Source organism: Pristiophorus japonicus, chromosome 4 (assembly GCF_044704955.1).
Source record: "Pristiophorus japonicus isolate sPriJap1 chromosome 4, sPriJap1.hap1, whole genome shotgun sequence".
Taxonomy (NCBI): Eukaryota; Metazoa; Chordata; class Chondrichthyes; family Pristiophoridae; genus Pristiophorus; species Pristiophorus japonicus.
Genome location: NC_091980.1, coordinates 197854735 through 197875298, shown reverse-complemented (window position 1 = coordinate 197875298; position 20564 = coordinate 197854735). Strand labels below are relative to the sequence as shown.

At 45.3% G+C, this 20564-nt stretch overlaps 1 protein-coding gene across 1 annotated transcript in view; it reads right to left on the bottom strand.

Annotated features, from left to right (window-relative positions):
• The window catches only part of LOC139262282 (formin-1-like), a 654821-nt gene that overhangs the window by 244874 nt on the left and 389383 nt on the right, over nt 1-20564 (bottom strand). The window contains exon 13 of the mRNA XM_070877435.1: nt 18282-18402. Coding sequence (XP_070733536.1) covers nt 18282-18402 — 121 coding nt within the window. The remainder of the gene's footprint in view (nt 1-18281; nt 18403-20564) is intronic.

The following is a 20564-nucleotide window of genomic DNA, read 5'->3' as shown; positions in this document are numbered from 1 at the left end:
CTTCCCTATGACCAGGGAGGCACAGAGTGAGAGGGCTCTCGATTTCTCCAGAATTGCAAACTTCCCCAAGGTGCAGGGAGCAATAGCGATGCGGTCACTTTTTCAGGATGCTGAGGTTTTCAAGAACCACAAGGGATTCCATTCCCTGAAAGTTCAGCTGGTAGTCGACCACCAGCAAATTATACTGGCAGTGAATGCTCAATTTCCGGGCAGCATCCATGATGCTCACATCCTGTGTGAGGGCACTGTATCTGACTTGTTTAACAATGAGCCACAAGGTCAATGCTGGATGCTTGGGGACAAAGGATATGGCCTCGCCATCTGGCTGATGACCCCCCTGCGTGACACCCACACCAAGGCCGAGAGGCGATACAATGAGAGCCACAGAGCAACTCGCAATATCGTGGAGAAAACCATTGGAGTGTTGAAGCAATGCTTCAGATGCCTGGACCACTCAGGAGGCGAGCTCCAATACCACCCTGAGCAGGTAGTTCAATTCGTGGTGGTGTGCTCCATGCTACACAACTTGGCTATCAGGAGGAGACAAGAATTGCCTGATGAGTCTGACAGTCCACCTCACCAGGGAGAGGAAGAGGAGGACGAGGTAGCGGACGCTGACACTGGGCCAGACAATCAGGCTGATGCTGAAGTCATGCCTCCGCCCCCCTGTAGACTGCATGATAGGGCCCATGGTGGCAAGAGCCTTGCATCAGGAGCTCATCAATGATCGCTTTGCCTGAAAGAACGTTGGTATTATTTACAAGGCTGACACACTGCTGGGTGTGCAGGTCATACATCAATGGTGGGCATCACCTTGGTGACAGTTAAAGTTTAAGTTGATGGAAGTTAAGTGTGATTATACCCTTTGATGTTAAAGAATCACCAGCGTGTACTGGTGCAGCTATCTGAGCCAATGTGCTGCAAGGTTTTATTAAATAAAAAAACATTTATACTGAACATTAGTCTGAAATCATCTGTATTTCTGTACAAACCAATCCTTCCCCCCACCTCGCCCCCCCCCCCCCCCCCCCCGCTCCCCCACCAAGCCGCCTGGCCGAGGAGTTCCTTAGGCGATGCTTCATTGGGGGGGGGGGTGACAGCCAAAGCGCTGCTTGGACGGATACAGGAGAGGACGGTCCCTGCTCCGAAACATAAGCAAGATGTTGCTGCTGTCTCTTGTGTGGTTGGCAATGGGGGTGCGTCACATGGAAGTTCTAGCCCGAAGAATTTTATTAGGTTTCAGAATTTGATTTACTGAAAGCACTTAGTTATGTTGCTTGATGGCTTTCTTGCTCCACCCCTCTCCTTTCTGTGTACCCACTTTCTGACATGGGGATGAAGGAGCTTCATCATCATCATCCCCTTCAGCTTCATAATTCTGGGGACTCTTGCAGGAATGCACTGCAGGGCTCCACCAGATTATCCAGCCACCTTAAATTAGAATTCAAAATGCCAATGGCTTGCTCTATTTTGTTTTGTAGTCCGGTGGGCTTCATTATATTTATTCTCCCCTTGGTCTCCAGAAGCCTCCAATCGAGTCTCTTCCATATCCTCATTTTCCTCCTCTTCATTGCACAGGAATAGAGGGATTCCCATTGGTAAATCCAGTGCTACAGTCCTGAAATTTACTTTCTTAGGAACTCACAAAATCTGTCAGAAGAAGTCTTCTGAATGGTGTCAGAACAAGAACTTACCTAAAGTCACTGTGTAGGCAAAGTTTCTGAAAGCTTCAGTCAGGGAATTCTAAATGACCTCCGAAGTGATCTTTGGGTTATTGCTGTGGAGCTCATACTACCACTTCTATAATGGTAGCCTTCTCAGAAGACAGGTTTGTGGTGATAGTTGAGGAAATTGCACAGGTCAAGCCCATCTTACCCCATATACGTGTGGGATGGGCAGTACTGCACTGATAGGTTTTAAGAAGGATAATTTTGATGCAACATTTTGGGGGCAATATTGTGGCAGTCAGCCATACTACCCCATTTTACTGGTTTTAGCACCACACTGCTCAAAAATGGGTTGTAAAAAGAAGGCACATCCAGCCCTTTATACTTTGCTCAATTCCCAGTTAAGGTACAGCATTTATATGAACAAGCATTTCTGAATAGGATTCACAGACAGAAAATATCTACACTATAAATCTAAAATACTATTCACATAACCATGCTCTGTAACAATTTCAGCTAGCCAAAGAGTGTGAATCAAAATATTGTATTACAATTTTAGAATTAAAGTAGAATAGATATCACAAACTATAATTTAGTGGTTTTTACATTCACTGGAATAGAAACAAAGTCTAGACAGCTAAGGCCACAATGAACTTTACAACAAACTTCTAGTAATACAGAAAAAATTGTGAAAAAAGAGTTATATTACAAGCCCCTTCTATGGATGATTTTCCAGGCATGATACTGAAACATAGAAACATAGAAAGTAGGTGCAGGAGTAGGCCATTCGGCCCTTCGAGCCTGCACCACCATTCAATAAGATCAGGCTGTTCATTCACCTCAGTACCCCTTTCCTGCTTTCTTTCCATACCCCTTGATCCATTTAGACGTAAGGGTCATATCTAACTCCCTATTGAATATATCCAATGAACTGGCATCAACAACTCTCTGCGGCAGGGAATTCCACAGGTTAACAACACTTTGAGTGAAGAAGTTTCTCCTCATCTCAGTCCTAAATGACTTACACCTTATCCTTAGACTGTGTCCCCTGGTTCTGGACTTCCCCAACATCGGGAACATTCTTCCTGCATCTAACCTGTCCAGTCCTGTCAGAATTTTATATGTTTCTATGAGATCCCCTCTCATCCTTCTAAACTCCAGTGAATAAAGGCCCAATCAATCCAGTCTCTCCTCATATGTCAGTCCTGCCATCCCAGGAATCAGTCTGGTGAACCTTTGCTGCACCTCCTCAATAGCAAAAATGTCCTTCCTCAGATTAGGAGACCAAACTGAACACAATATTCCAGGTGAGGCCTCACCAAGGCCCTGTACAACTGCGGTAAGACCTCCATGTTCCTATACTCAAAACCCCTAGCTATGAAGGCCAACATACCATTTGCCTTCTTCACCGCCTGCTATACCTGCAGGCCAACTTTCAATGACTGATGTACCATGACACCCAGGTCTCGTTGCACCACCCCTTTTCCTAATGTGCCACCATTCAGATAATATTCTGCCTTCGTGTTTTTGCCCCCAAAGTGGATTTATCCACATTATACTGCAGCTGCCATGCATTTGCCCACTCACCTAACCTGTCCAAGTCACCCTGCAGCCTCTTAGTGGGATAGCAGGATTGCAATGCAACAAGTGACGTGCTTGTTGAATTTGAGAAAGGCCAACCTTTCACAATCTTCTGACATCAGCCTACTTAGATATTTCCTACCAGCTCCTGGTTTGGATTGAGGCAGGGGCTGGGAGGCCGGTGGTTGTGTGCACAGCTACAGCTCGTAAAGTGTTGCTGCTGCTATTTAAAGGAAAGTAGCTTGGGGTCTGGTCAAGCCCAAATTTATTGCAATCGACTTTGCAAAAGTCATTGAGGTGTACAGAGGAAAGAAAAAGGAGGCACCTTTCTCACAGAAAAGCTGTCTACACTGAAATGCAACAAAAATAATGCAGTACAAGTAACACAAAATCATTACTACAAGATGAAAAAAAGTGCACTTACAAACATTCCAACATGCCTTTAAGGTCATTATCTCTCATTGCCAAATGTGCTATCCCCCAGCATTATCCATTTTAGCACACAGCATATCCCTGGTGACTAACTCGGTACACCATGCCTTTAGTTGATTTCAACTAATATGAATAATTTTAGAGCTTTAACGAGGCTCCTGAACATTTTGTGTGGCAGCACCATTAGGCACATTGTTTTCCTGGTCAGAAATCATACTTTGAGCAACTTAGCTGAGAAATGGGCTGAAGTTTTTGAATATACATAACATAAGAACATGAGAAATAGCAGGAGTGGGCCATTCGGCCTTTCGAGGCTGCTCCACCTTTGTGCCTGATTTCCCAACTCACTTGTTCAATCTTTCTCAGCAGGGCCACTGATACAGATGGAAAGATTGTGGGGGCAAAATTAATGCTCATTTCAGTGTACTCCTGCCATAACCTTTGGCAAAGATCCAAGTAAATGGCTGAAAACGAGGTCAGGATCTTTATAACACAAAACCCAAGCGAGTCCACCAAAACCTGTATCAGCCATGGCTCATGTCCCACTCCAGAGACTTTAGCACAAAAATCTAGACTGACACTACAGTGCATTACTGAGGGAGTGCTGTGCTGTCTTTTGGATGAGACGTTAAACCGAGGCCCTGTCTGCTTTCTCAGGTGGATGCATAAGATCTCACAGCACTATTTTGAAGAGGAGCAGGGGAGTTATTCCCTGAGTCCAGGCCAATATTTATCCCTCAATCAACATCACTAAAAAACAGATTATCTGGTCATTATCACATTGCTGCTTGTGGGAGCTTGCATTATTAGCCCCATGATGCATAATATTTCATATGTAAATAACTCTGGTGTAGGATAGGTGGTTATTCACCCAGGAATGGTCTTTTAAAAATGCATAGAACTGCTCTATTTGCATTAATTACCAGAGAATGCCCATCCGTTCCTGATCCTGCTGAAGTATCCTGGGTCAGGGGGAAGGTTACCTAATTTAAATATAACTATGGATGCAGCTTGGGCACCAGCCAGGCAAGGGGGGAGGGGGACTGTGAAATGTGGTGCTGCCCATCTGCTGCTGCTGATGCCACCGGCCCACAAAATCATTAGTCCTGCCCATTGGATCTGTTTACAAGAGGCTCAATCTAACAATTACAGCTGGCAACTTGCTGGAGGTTTCATGCTAGGATCCAAGCGTAGACACACAAATGGGTCACACATCTGTCAATTCAAATGGGTTGGATTTATTCCGGTGGAAAGCAAGTCAAAGAAGAGGAAATTTTGGTGTCGGAATTCCATCCCTATTCTCTACACTGTCATGGGTCACGTTTGGGATAGATGGAGGTTATACTTTAAATTGGCCTCAGTTGAAACTGCCAATGAGGGCTGGGACTTGGTATAGCTGAGTCCTGGCTGAACTTTTGCCCTTTTTACTGCACTCCCAGTGCCATCTTTGGTGAAATGCTAAATATCAAAGATCATTTGGAGCCTTTGATTGCACAACATACTTTAATTGTACTTCTTACTTATTCTAATGTTGCTACAATCAGAAAATTCTCAAGAAGCTGTTGCCAACTGTAGACATAATACTACCATTATCTTGTGCCCAATCCAAAGGCCATGGCCTATCAGCATCAAAATGATAATCGTCCAGTTACTGTATAAACTTAGAATTAATCTTTTGTGCAGACATTAAACAAAGACTGACTGAAAGTGTTATTAGCTAGCATGGTACACTACACTCATAGAATTGACAGAAAACCCATTACTTAACGCTGGCAGTAAACAGTAACATAGTGATCTAATTTGAATCACAAACTGAAACATTTTCCTAAGTAATTAAATACACATTCATACAGACATCAAAAGACCATCAAAGAACAATTTGATAAGGTATTATCTATGATGTCAAAGAGCTTTCTTTATGATAGAAAACTTTGTATAAAAATAAAAAACAAAAACAGGAATGCACACAGAACCTGAACTGAGTAACAGCACTGATTTAGATATGAGCAAATCTTTAATCAGAATTAGTTGAAAAACTGTGTTTACTACAAACAGATGATTCATTTCCAAACGCATCGCTTACATCATATAGTGCTGGTTATTGTCCATTATTCTTTGTTCTGGGAAACTTTATTTGGGAGATCCTTAACGTTACAAAATCAGATTTACTTGCATAAATCCAATTTTGTAGGCGCCAGTTCAGCTTTTTATCAAAGTGAGAACAGTGAAATTCTGGCAAGTCCCAATGCAAAAACTATCAAAGAAGACAACATGAGCATTCTTTGAAAATGCAGTGAATGTTTTTAAAGAGATTTTTCAGAATTGCTAACAAAGAATTAATTTTGGTACATGATATAATTTTCAACTACCTAGGGGCAGAAATTGGGCTCAGTCGTGCCCATATTTCAGGTGCTAATCGGCCTCCTAAAGGATGCCAATCATGTTCTAGATGACACACACACTTCCAATGGGTAGTGCACCAAACACCATCTTGGTACAACAGTTTCCACGCATGCACACACCTAACAATCATCGGCAGCATGCAGAGCAGGTAGATTATGATGTCAATCAGTGTATATTGCTGATTTGATGCCAGCTCTGCCATTTCAAACGGCACTCTGCAGTCAACACCCTCTCTTAATCACCCACAGCTGAACATGCATTCGATGGCATGAAGGACCCCCCACCAGCGCTACTTAAATTATGAACTACTTACAGGTTAGTTGCTGGATAATTTCTTCTGGAGCTGGTGCAATTCTACATATTGCTGGAGCTTTCCTATACATGTCTAAAGTTTCAATACTCTACAGGGAGTGGTCTAGCTGGTAATTAAGTACTTTTTTGGTGGTTTAAAGGCTTGTGCTGAAACAAGTTGCTTCCAGACATGGGTTGCGTAGTAGGTAGTCCTCTGTGAATAGAGCATGACTGGGTGAGTGAAGAGAAATCATGCAGAGCAAGCAAAGTTGCTAGAAGAGGTAGCAGGAGGAGGAGGGGGAGAAGGGCACTCAGCAGGAGGCCATATCTGCGCAGGGTCTTTAGGAAGCAATTCTCTTACCGGAACTTCAGCGAGGACCAATGCTTGAGACGTCTTCACTTCACTAAAGAGGTTGTGACTGAAAACTGCCACTGCTGCAGCCACAACTACAATCTCAAAGCAGGGCAAGGACCGCATTGTCTGTGGCTATCAATGTGATCGCGGCTCTTATCTTTTATGCCTCTGGCTCCTTCCAGGCAGCTACTGGAGATATCAGCAACATCTCGCAGTTTGCAGTGCACTGCTGCATAAGGGAGGTCACTGAGGCGCTCTGCAATTGGAGACAGCTTCGTCTCATTCCCTCCTGACAGGGACCATCCTGCGCCCATTTTCAGGTCTTATCCAAGTTCTCCAAATATTTTAGGAAACCATATATTCACAAGCTTATAATTTTTTTTATATTAGTCGTAGATCTCCTGTGACATTGCTCACAGTAAGTCCTCAACTCTCTCTATCTCGACATCTTTCCGTTGCTTTCCTTCTGATATGTCTGTCTCTCTGTTGGTCTCCAAATTAGTTTCTCCATCCCCTGATTTTTCTTTCTCTGAACCTGATTTTTATCTCTCTTGGGCAGCACAATCTTTTCCCAAAGTTATTCTCTCTTTATTTGCGCGAATCACTCTCTGGCCTCTCTCTGTTTCCTTAACTTTCTGTTCATAGGTCTATGGGCTAGAATCTCCACTTTTGTGCTTATTGCCCAAAAATGGGCGTTATTTCTGGCGTGGGCAGTATAAAAAGGTTTTCAGATCGCCGGCTTCTCGCCCATTCTCAAAACACCTAGTTTACATTTTTGAAAATGGACGTTACCACGAGCGATATCAAATGGGCAGTAGTGTTACACTTTTTTGACCTTCTGCCGTAAAGTGTGGCTGTCCTTAGCAATGGCATAGCAACGCTCGATTCACATGATTCAGGAGGTCAAGGGTCATCATGACATGCGCAGAAGAGGAGACAGAGTGAGAGGGAGCTCAGAGGCACTGAAAGTGTGTGTGGCTGTTGTGGGAGGCATGACAGAGATTCACCAGTAGCAAAAAGCCTACTAAGCACCAAGAATATAGTTGGCACCGAGTTTTTGTCCAACAAATAAGATATAAAATGGAAGGGGTGGAGAAGACACTGGAGCTGGTAGCCAGGAACACTGATGGCAGAGGGCTCCCAGTGGTCCCGGAGCACCGCACTGCATCCCAAGATGCCGCACCCCTATTGCCAACCACAGGAGAGCCAGCAGCAACATTTAGCATCTGGCTCAGAGCACATTCCCACCTCGGGACTGTCCTCTCCTGTATTCGTCCGCTTCGGCCGTCACCGCCCCTCCCCACTCTCCCCCCCCCGCCCCCAATGAAGCATCGCCTGAGGACCTCCTCGGCCAGGCGGCTTCGAGTCAGCAGGGGAAGGGGAGGGGTAGAGTTGGGGAGGAGAAGTGGTATTGGGGGGGGGAGGGGTGCATGAGAAAGGCTTGGTTTGTACAGAAATACTGATGATTTCAGACTAATGTTCGGTTTAAATGTTTTTTATTTAACAAAACCTTGTAGCACATTGGCTCAGATAGCTGCACCATTACACACTGGTGATACTTTAACATCAAAGGGTATAATCACACGTAACTTCAATCAACTTAAACTTTAACTGTCACCAAGGTGATGTCCACCATTAATATATGACCTGCACACTCAGCAGTGTGTCAGCCTTGTAAATAACACCAACATTCTTTCAGGCAAAGTGATCATTGATGAGCTCCTGATGCAAGGCTCTTGCAGCTATCATGTCACCATGGACCCTTTCATGTGGTCTACAGGGGTCGGGGGCATGACTTCAGCATCAGCCTGATTGTCTGGCCCGATGTCAGCATCCGCCTCCTAGTCCTCTTCCTCTCTCTGGTGAGGTGGACTGTCAGACTCATCAGGCAATTCTTGTCACCTCCTAATAGCCAAGTTTTGTAGCATGGAGCACACCACCACGAATTGAGCTACCTGCTCAGGGTGGTAGTGGAGCTCGCCTCCTGAGTGGTCCAGGCATTTGAAGCACTGCTTCAGCACTCCAATGGTTTTCTCCACGATAATGCGAGTTGCTCTGTGGCTCTCATTGTATCGCCTCTCGGCTTCGGTGAGGATGTCACACAGGGGGGCCATCAGCCAGGTGGCGAGGCCATATCCTTTGTCCCCAAGCATCCAGCATTGACCTTGTGGCTCACTGTTAAACAAGTCGGATGCAGTGCCCTCACGCAGGATATGAGCATCATGGATGCTGCCCGGAAATTGAGCATTCACTGCCAGTATAATTTGCTGGTGGTCGAAAACCAGTTGGACATTTAGGGAGTGGAATCCCTTGCGGTTCCTGAAAACCTCAGCATCCTGAAAAGGTGTCCGCATCACGATGTGCGTACAGTCTATTGCTCCCTGCACCTTGGGGAAGTTTGCAATTCTGGAGAAACCTAGAGCCCTCTCACACTGTGCCTCCCTGGTTATAGGGAAGCTGATCAAGTCCCTCCTGCATGCGTACAGGGCTTCAATGATCCGTCTAATGCAGCGATGTGTGGTATGCTGAGAAAGTCCGCAAATCTCTCCATCTGTGGCCTGAAAAGAACCAAAGGCATAGAACGACAGTGCCGTGGTGACTTTGACCTCGACAGACAGTGCAGTACTGATGGTGCTGGCAGGTTGCAGGTCTACCCTTATCAGCTGGCATACCTCAGTGATAACCTCTTTGTGGAAGTGCAGTCTCCGAAGGCAGGTGGTGTCAGCAAGTCGAGGTAGGAATGCTTCTCCTTGTACTTGCGGGGGTGTAATGTCTGGTCATCCTCATCAGTCTGTCACATCTTACATTGGGCACATAATGCAGTGGAGTATTCCTTCGGCGATGTCGAGTCTGCTGCAGGTAATTGGTCACCAAGAGAGGGTGAGAAAGGACAAGCCCCATTGCAGTAGCTTTCTTCTTTCCACTAATTGGTCACAAACAAGGAATGTCCCGATGAAGACACCTCTTCAATTCCAATCGGTCACAGTATGGTCAAGATGTTTTTAGAGATGTTCACATCAACTCCAACGACCTGCAGAGTACGTCCGAACTCCGCCGAGGTTGAAGCACAGCAGCCTTTTATAGGATGCGACATGTGATCTAGAACTTGGCGTCCATAACGCTGTAATTAGTTCCGGTTGGTTCCACTTTTTCTGGGTGTTTTTTTGGGCAAACGATATTGTGGGCAATATGTGTGCGAGGTGGTGAAATTAATGATGGGCTATCTCATGGCTGCTAATTTCGGTAAATAAGCTCTTTACGACAAAAAAAAAGTGAGTGGGCAGTATTATTGAATCTCGGCATTAAATCCATGCGGAAAGTAAAACTGGGGGATATTATGGGCATTGAATTCGCCCATTCTGCTGATTCCACCCAAAAAAAGCGGGCAGGCGGTAATATTTTTTCCCGCCATTATGCACATGGGGAAAGTAACGCTCGGCGATAAGTTTCCAAAAAATGCCCGCCAGTTTCCATTTTGTGACAAAATGGGCGATATATGGACATTATGCGGCATTTCAGCGGTAAAATGGGCGTTACGTGGGCGTCAAGCATGCAAAAAAAAGTGGAGGTTCTAGCCCTATATCCCTAATCTGTTTTACATATTGCTAATGTTGGTTTCTCTTTATCTAATCTGTCTCTTTCTTTGCTGATCTCTCTTTGCTGTGTCTCTTTGTCTCCCTATTTCTCTCTATGTGATGTCTTCTGATGATCTATCTCTCCTGTGCTCCATCTCTTGACCACAATCTTTCCCTCTCCCCCACCTCCTATATTTTGGTGTGGGTTAGGGGCTGTAATATTGCCCCTCGTTGCACTAGCACCATTAGGAGGGAGGCTGCAACAGGTTAAAGGCAACAGGAGAGACAAGTGGATTAACGTAGAGCAGCATCATTGGTCAGGGGTTAGTAGGAGGATGGGTTCCTAAATTCTCTGATACAGCAGTGAGGTTTTTTTTCAAAAAATCATTTATGAGATGTGGGTGTTGCTGGCAAGGCCAGCATTTATTGCCCATCCCTACTTGCCAAAGGGCTAGAAGGGATCAACTCCTGGGATGGAGGACAGGAAGCTCCATTAAAGGGTGGTTCACATCATTAGCAGAGAATTTGCTGAAGCAGTCAGTGCAATCTCCACCATGCTACGATCTGCTACACAGCATAGGAAGAAGATATAGGTCCAGAAATCCCAGCCTTCCCAGGTCTGTACAGAGTTTCTACAGACCCGGGAAGGCATCGGAAAAGCCAATTTTTAGCGCACAATGCGCATGCGCTGAAATCCGACTTTACTGATCTGTCAAGTTTCTGACTTGACAGATCTCGCACATATCGGGAGTGAGGACATTTGCAAAGGCAAGATTGCAGGATTTATGCATATCTTGCCCAACAAATGTCCTCAAAACTCTTGCACCTGCTAAAAGCAGGCGCATAGCCTACTTTTACAGGCGTGAGAGTTTTGAAACACACAAAAACATTGTAAAATAAAGTTTTAAAAACACGTTATTGTTAAAAACCCTCCCCACTACGGTAAATTAATTTTAAACCATAATTAAAAAAACTTTTTTAAAAATCGAAAAAATATATATTTTTTTAAATACATAGATAACTTTAATTTAAATTAATAAAAATATGTTGTGCATTTTTTCTATCTTTTATTATTGGTTATTATTGTTTGGGTGGGGGGTTTCTCATTCATAATAATGGGAACTCCAACTTACGGATTTCCCATTATTATGAATGAGAATATACTACACCTGATTGGCTGCCCAGAGCCATGTGACTCCAGCTCCAGGCCTGCGCAGTCAGGAGAGGCCTCAGGACCGGGATCTTGTGTGGCCACAGCAGCTTCAGGTAAGTGGGCATCCTTTTTTTTAAATCCATTCTAACGGGAAGGAGAAACCAGGATTTCTGGGCCATTTAAAATTATGAAAGGATAGGACAAGGTAGATAGAAGCAAACAGATTCAGGGGTCAAGGCTGCAGAAACAAGATCAAATGTGACAGACTTAGAACAGAGCTCAGGAGAAACTTCCTTACACAGAGAGCTGTGAGGCTGTGAAATTCCCTTCCAGGTTTAGTGTTTCAGGCAGAAACTGCCAGACGGACTTAACTCAGAGTGGGCTTCCGGCAAGAAACCATCCCGGCGAGTGGATTTGGAATGAAGAGGGCGTAAAGTGGCTGCTGGTTAGCGAAGTTCGGTCGGCTTCCAGGTAGTTGATGCGCAGTGGGTTTCAGGAGGATGTCGTGGAAGGAAAGGGGGTGTTTGGGACAGGGAAGGTCGCACTTTTACTTGTGGTGATGGAGGAGTACTCCTGGCCCCACAAAGGAAAGCTTTAGACCTACTGAAATGGCATCATCTGCCTTCAGGTCAGCTACAGGCCTACTTCTGCTCAATTGAAAAGTTGCTAAGTTAGGCCCTGGTTACAATTGCCTCAAGGTCCTATTGACTGCAAAATCCTTGCAGATTAACATTGCAAACGGTCGTAAATGGTTGGGATCTGAGTGAGTAAATCACCTGCTAGTTTTTAACTGCTCACCCCCTCAGTTTTCACCAGATGTGTAGGGTTAAAATCGATTGCGAAGTCATATTCAATATCAGATTGGTTGGATGGATTAAGGAAAAGGCGTTGAAAGGCTATGAATACAAGGTGGGTAAATGTGATTAGAACTATTTACTCTTGTAAACACCGCCACATACTGGATGGGCTGAATGGCTATTTCCGTATTGTAACTTCTATGCATTTCTATATATCAAAGAGGTCACAAGGATGCCAAGGTAGGTCAAGGCACTGTTCCCAATGCACACTCTGTACTAATGATGGAGATTCCCTTCACCTCCTTACCTCTTGTGCACTTTCTGTGGCCGAGTGTCAAGGAAAAGGGGAACTTCTAGAACTACTGAGGCACGATCAAAACCACTCTCAACTCACACTGTCTGCCACAAGGATTCTGCTTCCTTGTAAAATAGTTAATGCCCCTGCGACTCTCGTCATTATGGAATACATGAGCTTATGTACAAGGGGAAACAAATGTCCTCGACACTGAGATTCCCTTAACATTGTGTGTTCTCCTTGCCAAGGAAAAGGATTTGCATAATCAGCACCAGGGAAGTGCAACATGGACAGGAATGCCACCACTGAAAACCCAAAGTCTGCACAAAAGATAATAGACTGACAGTTAGGAGAGGCTGCTTCAATATTTACCGTGAGGGTTAACTTCAACATCATATCTTCAAGGGCACCAACCAATAGCATCTTTGAGCCTGTGCCCAGCACCAACAGGCTCCAAGGAATGGTCACAGATGTTGCCATCTCTCCAGAGAGTGGCAATGAGTCAGCTTCCTTAAACCCCCTCCATGCTTGCACATGAGGGCGTTTCAAACATGGACCTGTCACCTCTCCCCGCTACCAAGGAATGGCTGCTGGAAGCTGTTCCCTCTGGAATAGCTAATTCTCTGAGATGAGCATCAGCTCAGGCTTCTAAAGCTGTCGGGGGAACCATCCCAGTCACCCACCGCTTAACCCTGTCTCAGTCAGCAGCACCGCACTGATGAAACAGATTAAGAGCTGCAGCAAGTCAGCTGGTATAAAGAGTAGATATGGCGTGCAGACAGGATGAAGGGATTTTTTGGCACCTTTGGTGAATGTTATAATGGGAAGTAAAAATACTAACTCTGGAGCCTGAAAACAATCCTCCAGCATATTAACAAAAAAACCCAGCTTACACTTCTTTCCTTTAGCTGTTGGACATGTCTTTACTGAATTGACACACAAACCACTCACACCACCAAACCATAAAATAAATCTTATGCACCCTATAATAGGGGCAACACTAGTTAATATTACTTAAATTATTCACATCTGAAGCCAGTGGGTCTGTCTGGATAGCTGAGCCTGATGCTTCTTGGGAGTCAGTCTCTAATCACATCTGGTTTAGCTTTAGACTTTCACTGATATTTTGCCAGCAGCCACAACCTTTTAATGGCCACAATAAATTAAAATGACTGTAAAATGTGAAAATCATACACTAAACTAAACTTAAATCTGGGTACAATTTAAGATTCTTTACAAAACATGACATATATACAAATAAGTTCAATATTGCCAATTAAAATATTTGCATTGTGCAATCTATTTTGATAGTGGGTTTCACAAAATTCTAGCATAGTTACAATTCAAAACAAACTAATTTAAACATATTTAGTTTCAAACACATTTAGCTAAAAGCAAAAGCATCTCATCAATTAAGACCCATTTACCTTTAGCATTTATAATTTATTGTGGAAGGTGCATGCATGTAGGTCCAAATGACACAGTAGCTGGACTTAATGTTGGAAACCTGCTGACAGGGGAGAGGAGATCAAACACAGATTATGTTTCTGCACAAACTACCAACAGAGAGGGCAGGGCAAGGGTTCTGTGGGAGCCAAGGGATGAGAGAAGATAAGAGCACTCCTGTGTCCCTGGGTTGAACAAACAACAACTGATACTTTCCTACCGCTGCGTTTGGGGATCTACAGAAATGTTTTTCTACTGACGCTATCTTTTTACTTTATAAATGAGTATGTCAAAAACATTTAGCAAAATTCTGATAAGACCTCACCTCAAATGAACATACATTTGTAATTCCGCTAGGCACTAGGCCTAATCTTTTTCATCCAGAAGCTCTAATCTGTTACATCAAAATGATGGTCATAAATTTTTTTTAAATATTGTAGTTTATCAACTTTACAATTTTTATTCATTTATGGGATTTGACCAGCATTTATTGTCCATCCCTAATTGACCTTGGTGGTGGTGAGCCACCTTCTTGAACTGCTGCAGTCCGTGTGGTGCAGATACTCCCACAGTGCTGCTAAGGAGGGAGTTCGAGGCGATATACTTCCAAGTTAGGATAGTGTGTAACTTGGAGGAGAACTTGCAGGTGATGGCCTTCCCCTGTGCCTGCTGCCCTTGTCCTTCCAGGTCGTACAGGTCGCGGATTTGGGAGATGCTGCCGAAGAGGTCTTGGCAAGTTGCTGCAATGCATCTTATAGATGGTACACACTGCAGCCACAGTGTGCCGGTGTTGGAGGGAGTGAATGTTTAAGATGGTGAATGGGGTGCTAATCAAGCGGGCTGCTTTCTCCTGGCTGATGTCGAGCTTCTTGAGTGTTATTGGAGCTGCACTCATCCAGGCAAGTAGAGATTATTCCATCACACTCATTACTTGTGCCTTGTAGATGATGGAAAAGGTTTGGGGAGTCAGGAGGTGAAACACTTGCCGCAGAATACCCAGCCTCTGACCCGCTTTTGTTGCCACAGCATTTATGTGGCTGGTCCAGTTAAGTTTCTGGTCAATGGTGACACCCAGGATGTTGATGGTGCGGGATTCAGTGATGGTAATGCTGTTGAATGTTAAGGTTAGACTTTCGCTTGTAGGAGATAATCATTTCCTGGCACTTGTCTGGCGTGAATATTACTTGCCACTTATCAGCCCAAACCTGAATGTTGCCCAAGTCTTGATGCATTTGGGCATGGTCTACGTCATTATCTGAGGAGTTGCAAATGAAACTGAACACTGTGCAATCATCAATGAACATCCCCACTTCTGACCTTATGATGGAGGGAAGGTCATTGATAAAGCAGATGATGATGATTGGGCTTAGGACACTGCATTGAAGAACTCCTGCAGCGATGTCCTGCAACTGTGATGATTGACCTCCAAGAACCACAACCATCTTCCTTTGTGTTAGGTATGATTAGGAATGACAGTTTCCCCCTGATTCCCATTGATTTCAATTTTACTAGGGCTTCTTGATGCCACATTCGGTCAAATGCTGCTTTGATGTCAAGGGCAGTCACTCTCACCTCACCTCTGGAATTCAGCTCTTTTGTCCATGATGGGACCAAGACTGTAATGAGGTCAGGGGTCTATTGGTCCTGGCAGAACCCAAACTGAGCATCTGTGAGCAGGTTATTGGTGAGTAAGTGCCGCTTGATAGCATTATCAATGACACCTTCCATCACTTTGCTGATGATTGCGAGTAGACTGACAGGGTGGTAATTGGACGGATTGAATGTTTCCTGCTTTTTGTGGATAGGACATACCTAAGCAATTTTCCACATTGTCGGGTAGATGCCATTGTTGTAGCTGTTTTGGTTCAGCTTGGCTAGAGGTGCAGCTATTTCTGGAGCACAAGACTTCAGCACTACAGTTGGGATGTTGTTGGGGCCCATTGCCTTTGTTGTATCCAGTGTGCTCAGCCGCTTCTTAATATCATATGGAATGAATTGAATTGGCTGAAGGCTGGCTTCTGTGATGGTGGGGACCTCAGGGGAGGCCGATATGGATCATCTGCTCGGCACTTCTGGCTGAAGATGGTTGCTTCAGCCTTGTCTTTGGCACTCACATGCTGGGCTCTGCTCTCATTGAGGATGGAGATATTCATGGAGCCTCCGCCTTCAATTTAGTTGTTTAATAGTCATCACCATTCATGACTGAGAACTGCAGAGCTTTGATCTGATCCGTTGATTGTGGGATTGTTTAGCCCTGTCTATAACATGCTGCTTCCACTATTTAGCATACATGTAGTCCTGTGTTGCAGCTTCTCCAGGTTGGCACCTCATTTTTATGTACGCCTGGTGCTGTTCCTGGCATGCTCTTCTGCACTCCTCATAGAACCAGGGTTTGTCCCCTGGCTTAATGGCAATGATAGAGTGAGGGATATGCTGGGCCATGAGGTTACAGATTGTGGTGGAATACAATTCTGCTGCTGCTGAGGGCCCACAGCGCCTCGTGGATGCCCAGTTTTGAGCTGTTAGATCTGTTCTGAATCTATCCCATTTAGCATGGTGGTAGTGCCACACAACACGATGAAGGGTGTCCTCAGTGTGAAGATGTGCAGTGGCCACTGCTACCAATGCTGTCATGGACAGATGCACCTGTGGCAGGTAGTTTGGTAAGGACGAGGTCAAATAGGTTTTTCCCTCGTCTTGGGTCTCTCACCACCTGCCACAGGCCCAGTCTAGCAGCTATATCCTTCAGGACTGGGCCAGCTCGGTCAGCATTGGTGCTACCGAGCCACTCTTGGTGATGGACATTGAAGTCTCCCATCCAGAGTACACTCTGTGCCCCTTGCTACTCTCAGTGCTTCTTCCAAGAGGTATTCAATATGGAAGAGTATTGATCAGCTGAGGTAGTGTGGTAGGTGGTAATCAGCAGGAGGTCTCCTTGCCCGTGCTTGACCTGAAGCCATGAGACCTCATGGGATCCGGAGTCAATTTTGAGAATTCCCAGGGCCACTCTCTCCCGACTGTATACCAGTGTGCCAAGGTCAATGCCAGGTGGTCTGTCCAGTTTTATTCTTATTGTTTTTCAGAGCAGTTGTGTACAACTGAGTGGCTTTCTAGGCCATTTCAAAGGGCAGTTAAGAATCAACCACAGTGCTGTGGGTCTGGGGCCACATATAGGCCAGACCAGACAAGGATGGCAGATTTCCTTCCCAAAAGAACATTAGTGAATCAGATGGATTTTTAATGACAATCCAACATTTTCATGTCAAAATTACTAATACTAGCTTTTTATTCCAGATTTATTTAATTAACTGAATTTAAATTCCCCAACTGCCATGGTGGGATTGGAACTCACGTTTCTGGATCATTAATCCAGGCCTCTGGATTACTAGTCCAGTAACATAACCACAATACTACCATTCATACTGTCATATGAACATTACTTGAGTGAAATATGTATACACTTAACTGCCTTTATTACATAGTTTAAATATCATGGGGTGGAATTACTTGTGGTGGCATAATTGGGAACTTACACCCAACATTACACTTATTCGTGTGCCCAATTTGCTAATGTCAATTTATGCCTAAATATCCTGCCAATCTCAATACCATACCCCTGTATGTAAAAATCACCATATACAAGTGGAAATCAGGGTCTGAGGAAAATATGGAACTCACAACATATATTCCTTCTTTAAGAATGAAAATTAAAGTTTAAGTTATCTCACGATCATTCATGATACAGCATGTTCAAGAACATGCAATCGTGGAAGCTTTTAAATTTTAATGTCACGCATACTGATGCCATAAAATACATTCAAAGAAACAGAGAATGCAATGCAGGTCTCAGTGAGGATAATTTTTTTTTAATGACTTCAAAAATTACTATAAAACACCAAAAATATGACTTTGTTTGCTCTTGCGCCTCAAACTTGAGGCAAAGTTTTAAACTTGTTTAGGACCAGCATAATTTTCGGAAATTCACGTTACCACAGGGCCACAACCATTATTATGAGCCAAGATGCACTTCGGTGCAGGGATAAGTAGATGGCGTAAAACATCGAGGAAATTCAGGCGTAGTATAATTACAGGCATAACTCACTCGCTCCCAATTTTCCTCGATCTTTTACACCGTCTAATTGTTTTAATACCCCAATTACGTGCGTCCTTGGACACAAATACACAGGACATTTTGTGCGCATGTAAACATTATGTTTAACCAGTTCATTTTCTGACTACCAAATTTAATTATTCCTAATATTTTACATGTTAAAAAGCTACAATACCTTCAAGGTCTTTTTTCAACTTCCTAAGATCCTTATTGAGATCCTCAAACTTAACTTGCGAGGCTCGCAGTAATTCTTGGGGTTCTGGTAAAGGATATACACTCTTCTCTGTTCCTGCATCCTGTTATGTAATGAGAAAAGAACTGTTAAGATTTAGTTCGGATGCCAATGCAGATGAAGTACATAGGCCTACTGTTTCCTTACCCGTGTCATCTGAAAATCAGTGGCGGTCCCACCCCAACAAAAATGCACTGTTTGCGCTTCCTGGTGGATTTTAAAGTGGGAAAAAACAGGTGTGGGGAAACAGCGCCGACCTGATTGGGGATACAGCAGTGGCAGAGGCTCCGATTCAAAACGAACATTAAAAAAATCAAAGAATGACGTCGCAGGAGAGCACGTAGCTGATTGGCTGGTGAGTATTCCAGCTTTTCTTGCTCTCTAAGATAGGGAAGGGGTTACATTAAGAGTGGAGAAATCGGGATTAGCTGGTACTTATTAAATTAATAACCAGTAAAAAATGTGGCACCGGGGCGGGGGGCGCGGGCGGCGAGGAGTGGAGGATCGGCAGGCAGCAAGGAGAGCCATCAACGAGGTCGGGACCCTGGAAAGATTCAACACAGGCCATCAACAAAGTCGGGACCCTGGAAATGTTCAGCATGGACCATCAGCGAGGTCAGGACCCTGGAAAGATTCAACACAGGCCATCAGTGAGGTCGGGACCCTGGAAATGTTCAGCACGGGCCAGCAGCAAGGTTGGGACCCAGGGATGGCACAGTGTCGACCAGCAGGGAAGTCGGGACCCAGGGAAGGTTCAGCACGGGCCATCAGCGCAATCGGGACCCAGGGAAGGTTCAGCACGGACCATCAGCGAAGTCGGGACCCAGGAAAGGTTCAGCACGGACCATCAGCGAAGTCGGGACCCAGGGAAGGTTCAGCACGGGCCATCAGCGCAATCGGGACCCAGGGAAGGTTCAGCACGGGCCATCAGCGAAGTCGGGACCCAGGGAAGGTTCAGCACGGGCCATCAGCGCAATCGGGACCCAGGGAAGGTTCAGCACGGGCCATCAGCGCAATCGGGACCCAGGGAAGGTTCAGCATGGGCCATCAGCGAAGTCGGGACCCAGGGAAGGTTCAGCACGGGCCATCAGCGCAATCGGGACCCAGGGAAGGTTCAGCACGGGCCATCAGCGAAGTCGGGACCCAGGGAAGGTTCAGCACGGGCCATCAGCGAAGTCGGGACCCAGGGAAGGTTCAGCACGGGCCATCAGCGAAGTCGGGACCCAGGGAAGGTTCAGCACGGGCCATCAGCGAAGTCGGGACCCAGGGAAGGTTCAGCACGGACCATCAGCGAAGTCGGGACCCAGGGAAGGTTCAGCACGGACCATCAGCGAAGTCGGGACCCAGGGAAGGTTCAGCACGTGCCACCAGCAAGGTCGGGACACAGCGATGGCACAGCGCGGACCAGCAGGGAGGTCAGGACATGAGGTCTGCAGTGTGGTCGGGACCCAAGGAGGCTCAGTACGGACTTGCAGCGAGGTCGGGAGGCCGAGGCCAACAGCGAGGTTGGGACACGAGGCCAGAATATACGTGGTCACTAGAAATGAACCAACAAACAAAATGTGAGTGGCTGGAGAGAGAGCGGAAAAGCGCAGGAGAGCAATGCATTGGAGCTGGAGCCGGGGGTACAGTGTCAATATGCTCAGAACATGGTCTTGTCATAACCAACGCCTCATTTCATCAGAAAGACAAGTACAAGACCTCCTGGCAACAACCTCGCTCCAGGCACGCGTACTTGCTGGATTATGTCATTGTCCAAGCAAGGGACCACAAGAACGTCCGCATAGAAACATAGAAAATAGGTGCAGGAGTAGGCCATTCGGCCCTTCGAGCCTGCACTGCCATTCAATGAGTTCATGGCTGAACATGTAACTTCAGTACCCCATTCCTGCTTTCTCGCAATACCCCTTGATCCCCCTAGTAGTAAGGACTATATCTAACTCCTTTTTGAATATATTTAGTGAATTGGCCTCAACAACTTTCTGTGGTCGAGAATTCCACAGGTTCACCACTCTCTGGGTGAAGAAGTTTCTCCTCATCTCGGTCCTAAATGGCTTACCCCTTATCCTTAGACTGTGACCCCTGGTTCTGGACATCCCCAACATTGGGAACATTCTTCCTGCATCTAACCTGACTAAACCCGTCAGAATTTTAAATGTTTCTATGAGATCCCCTCTCATTCTTCTGAACTCCAGTGAATACAAGCCCAGTTGATCCAGTCTTTCT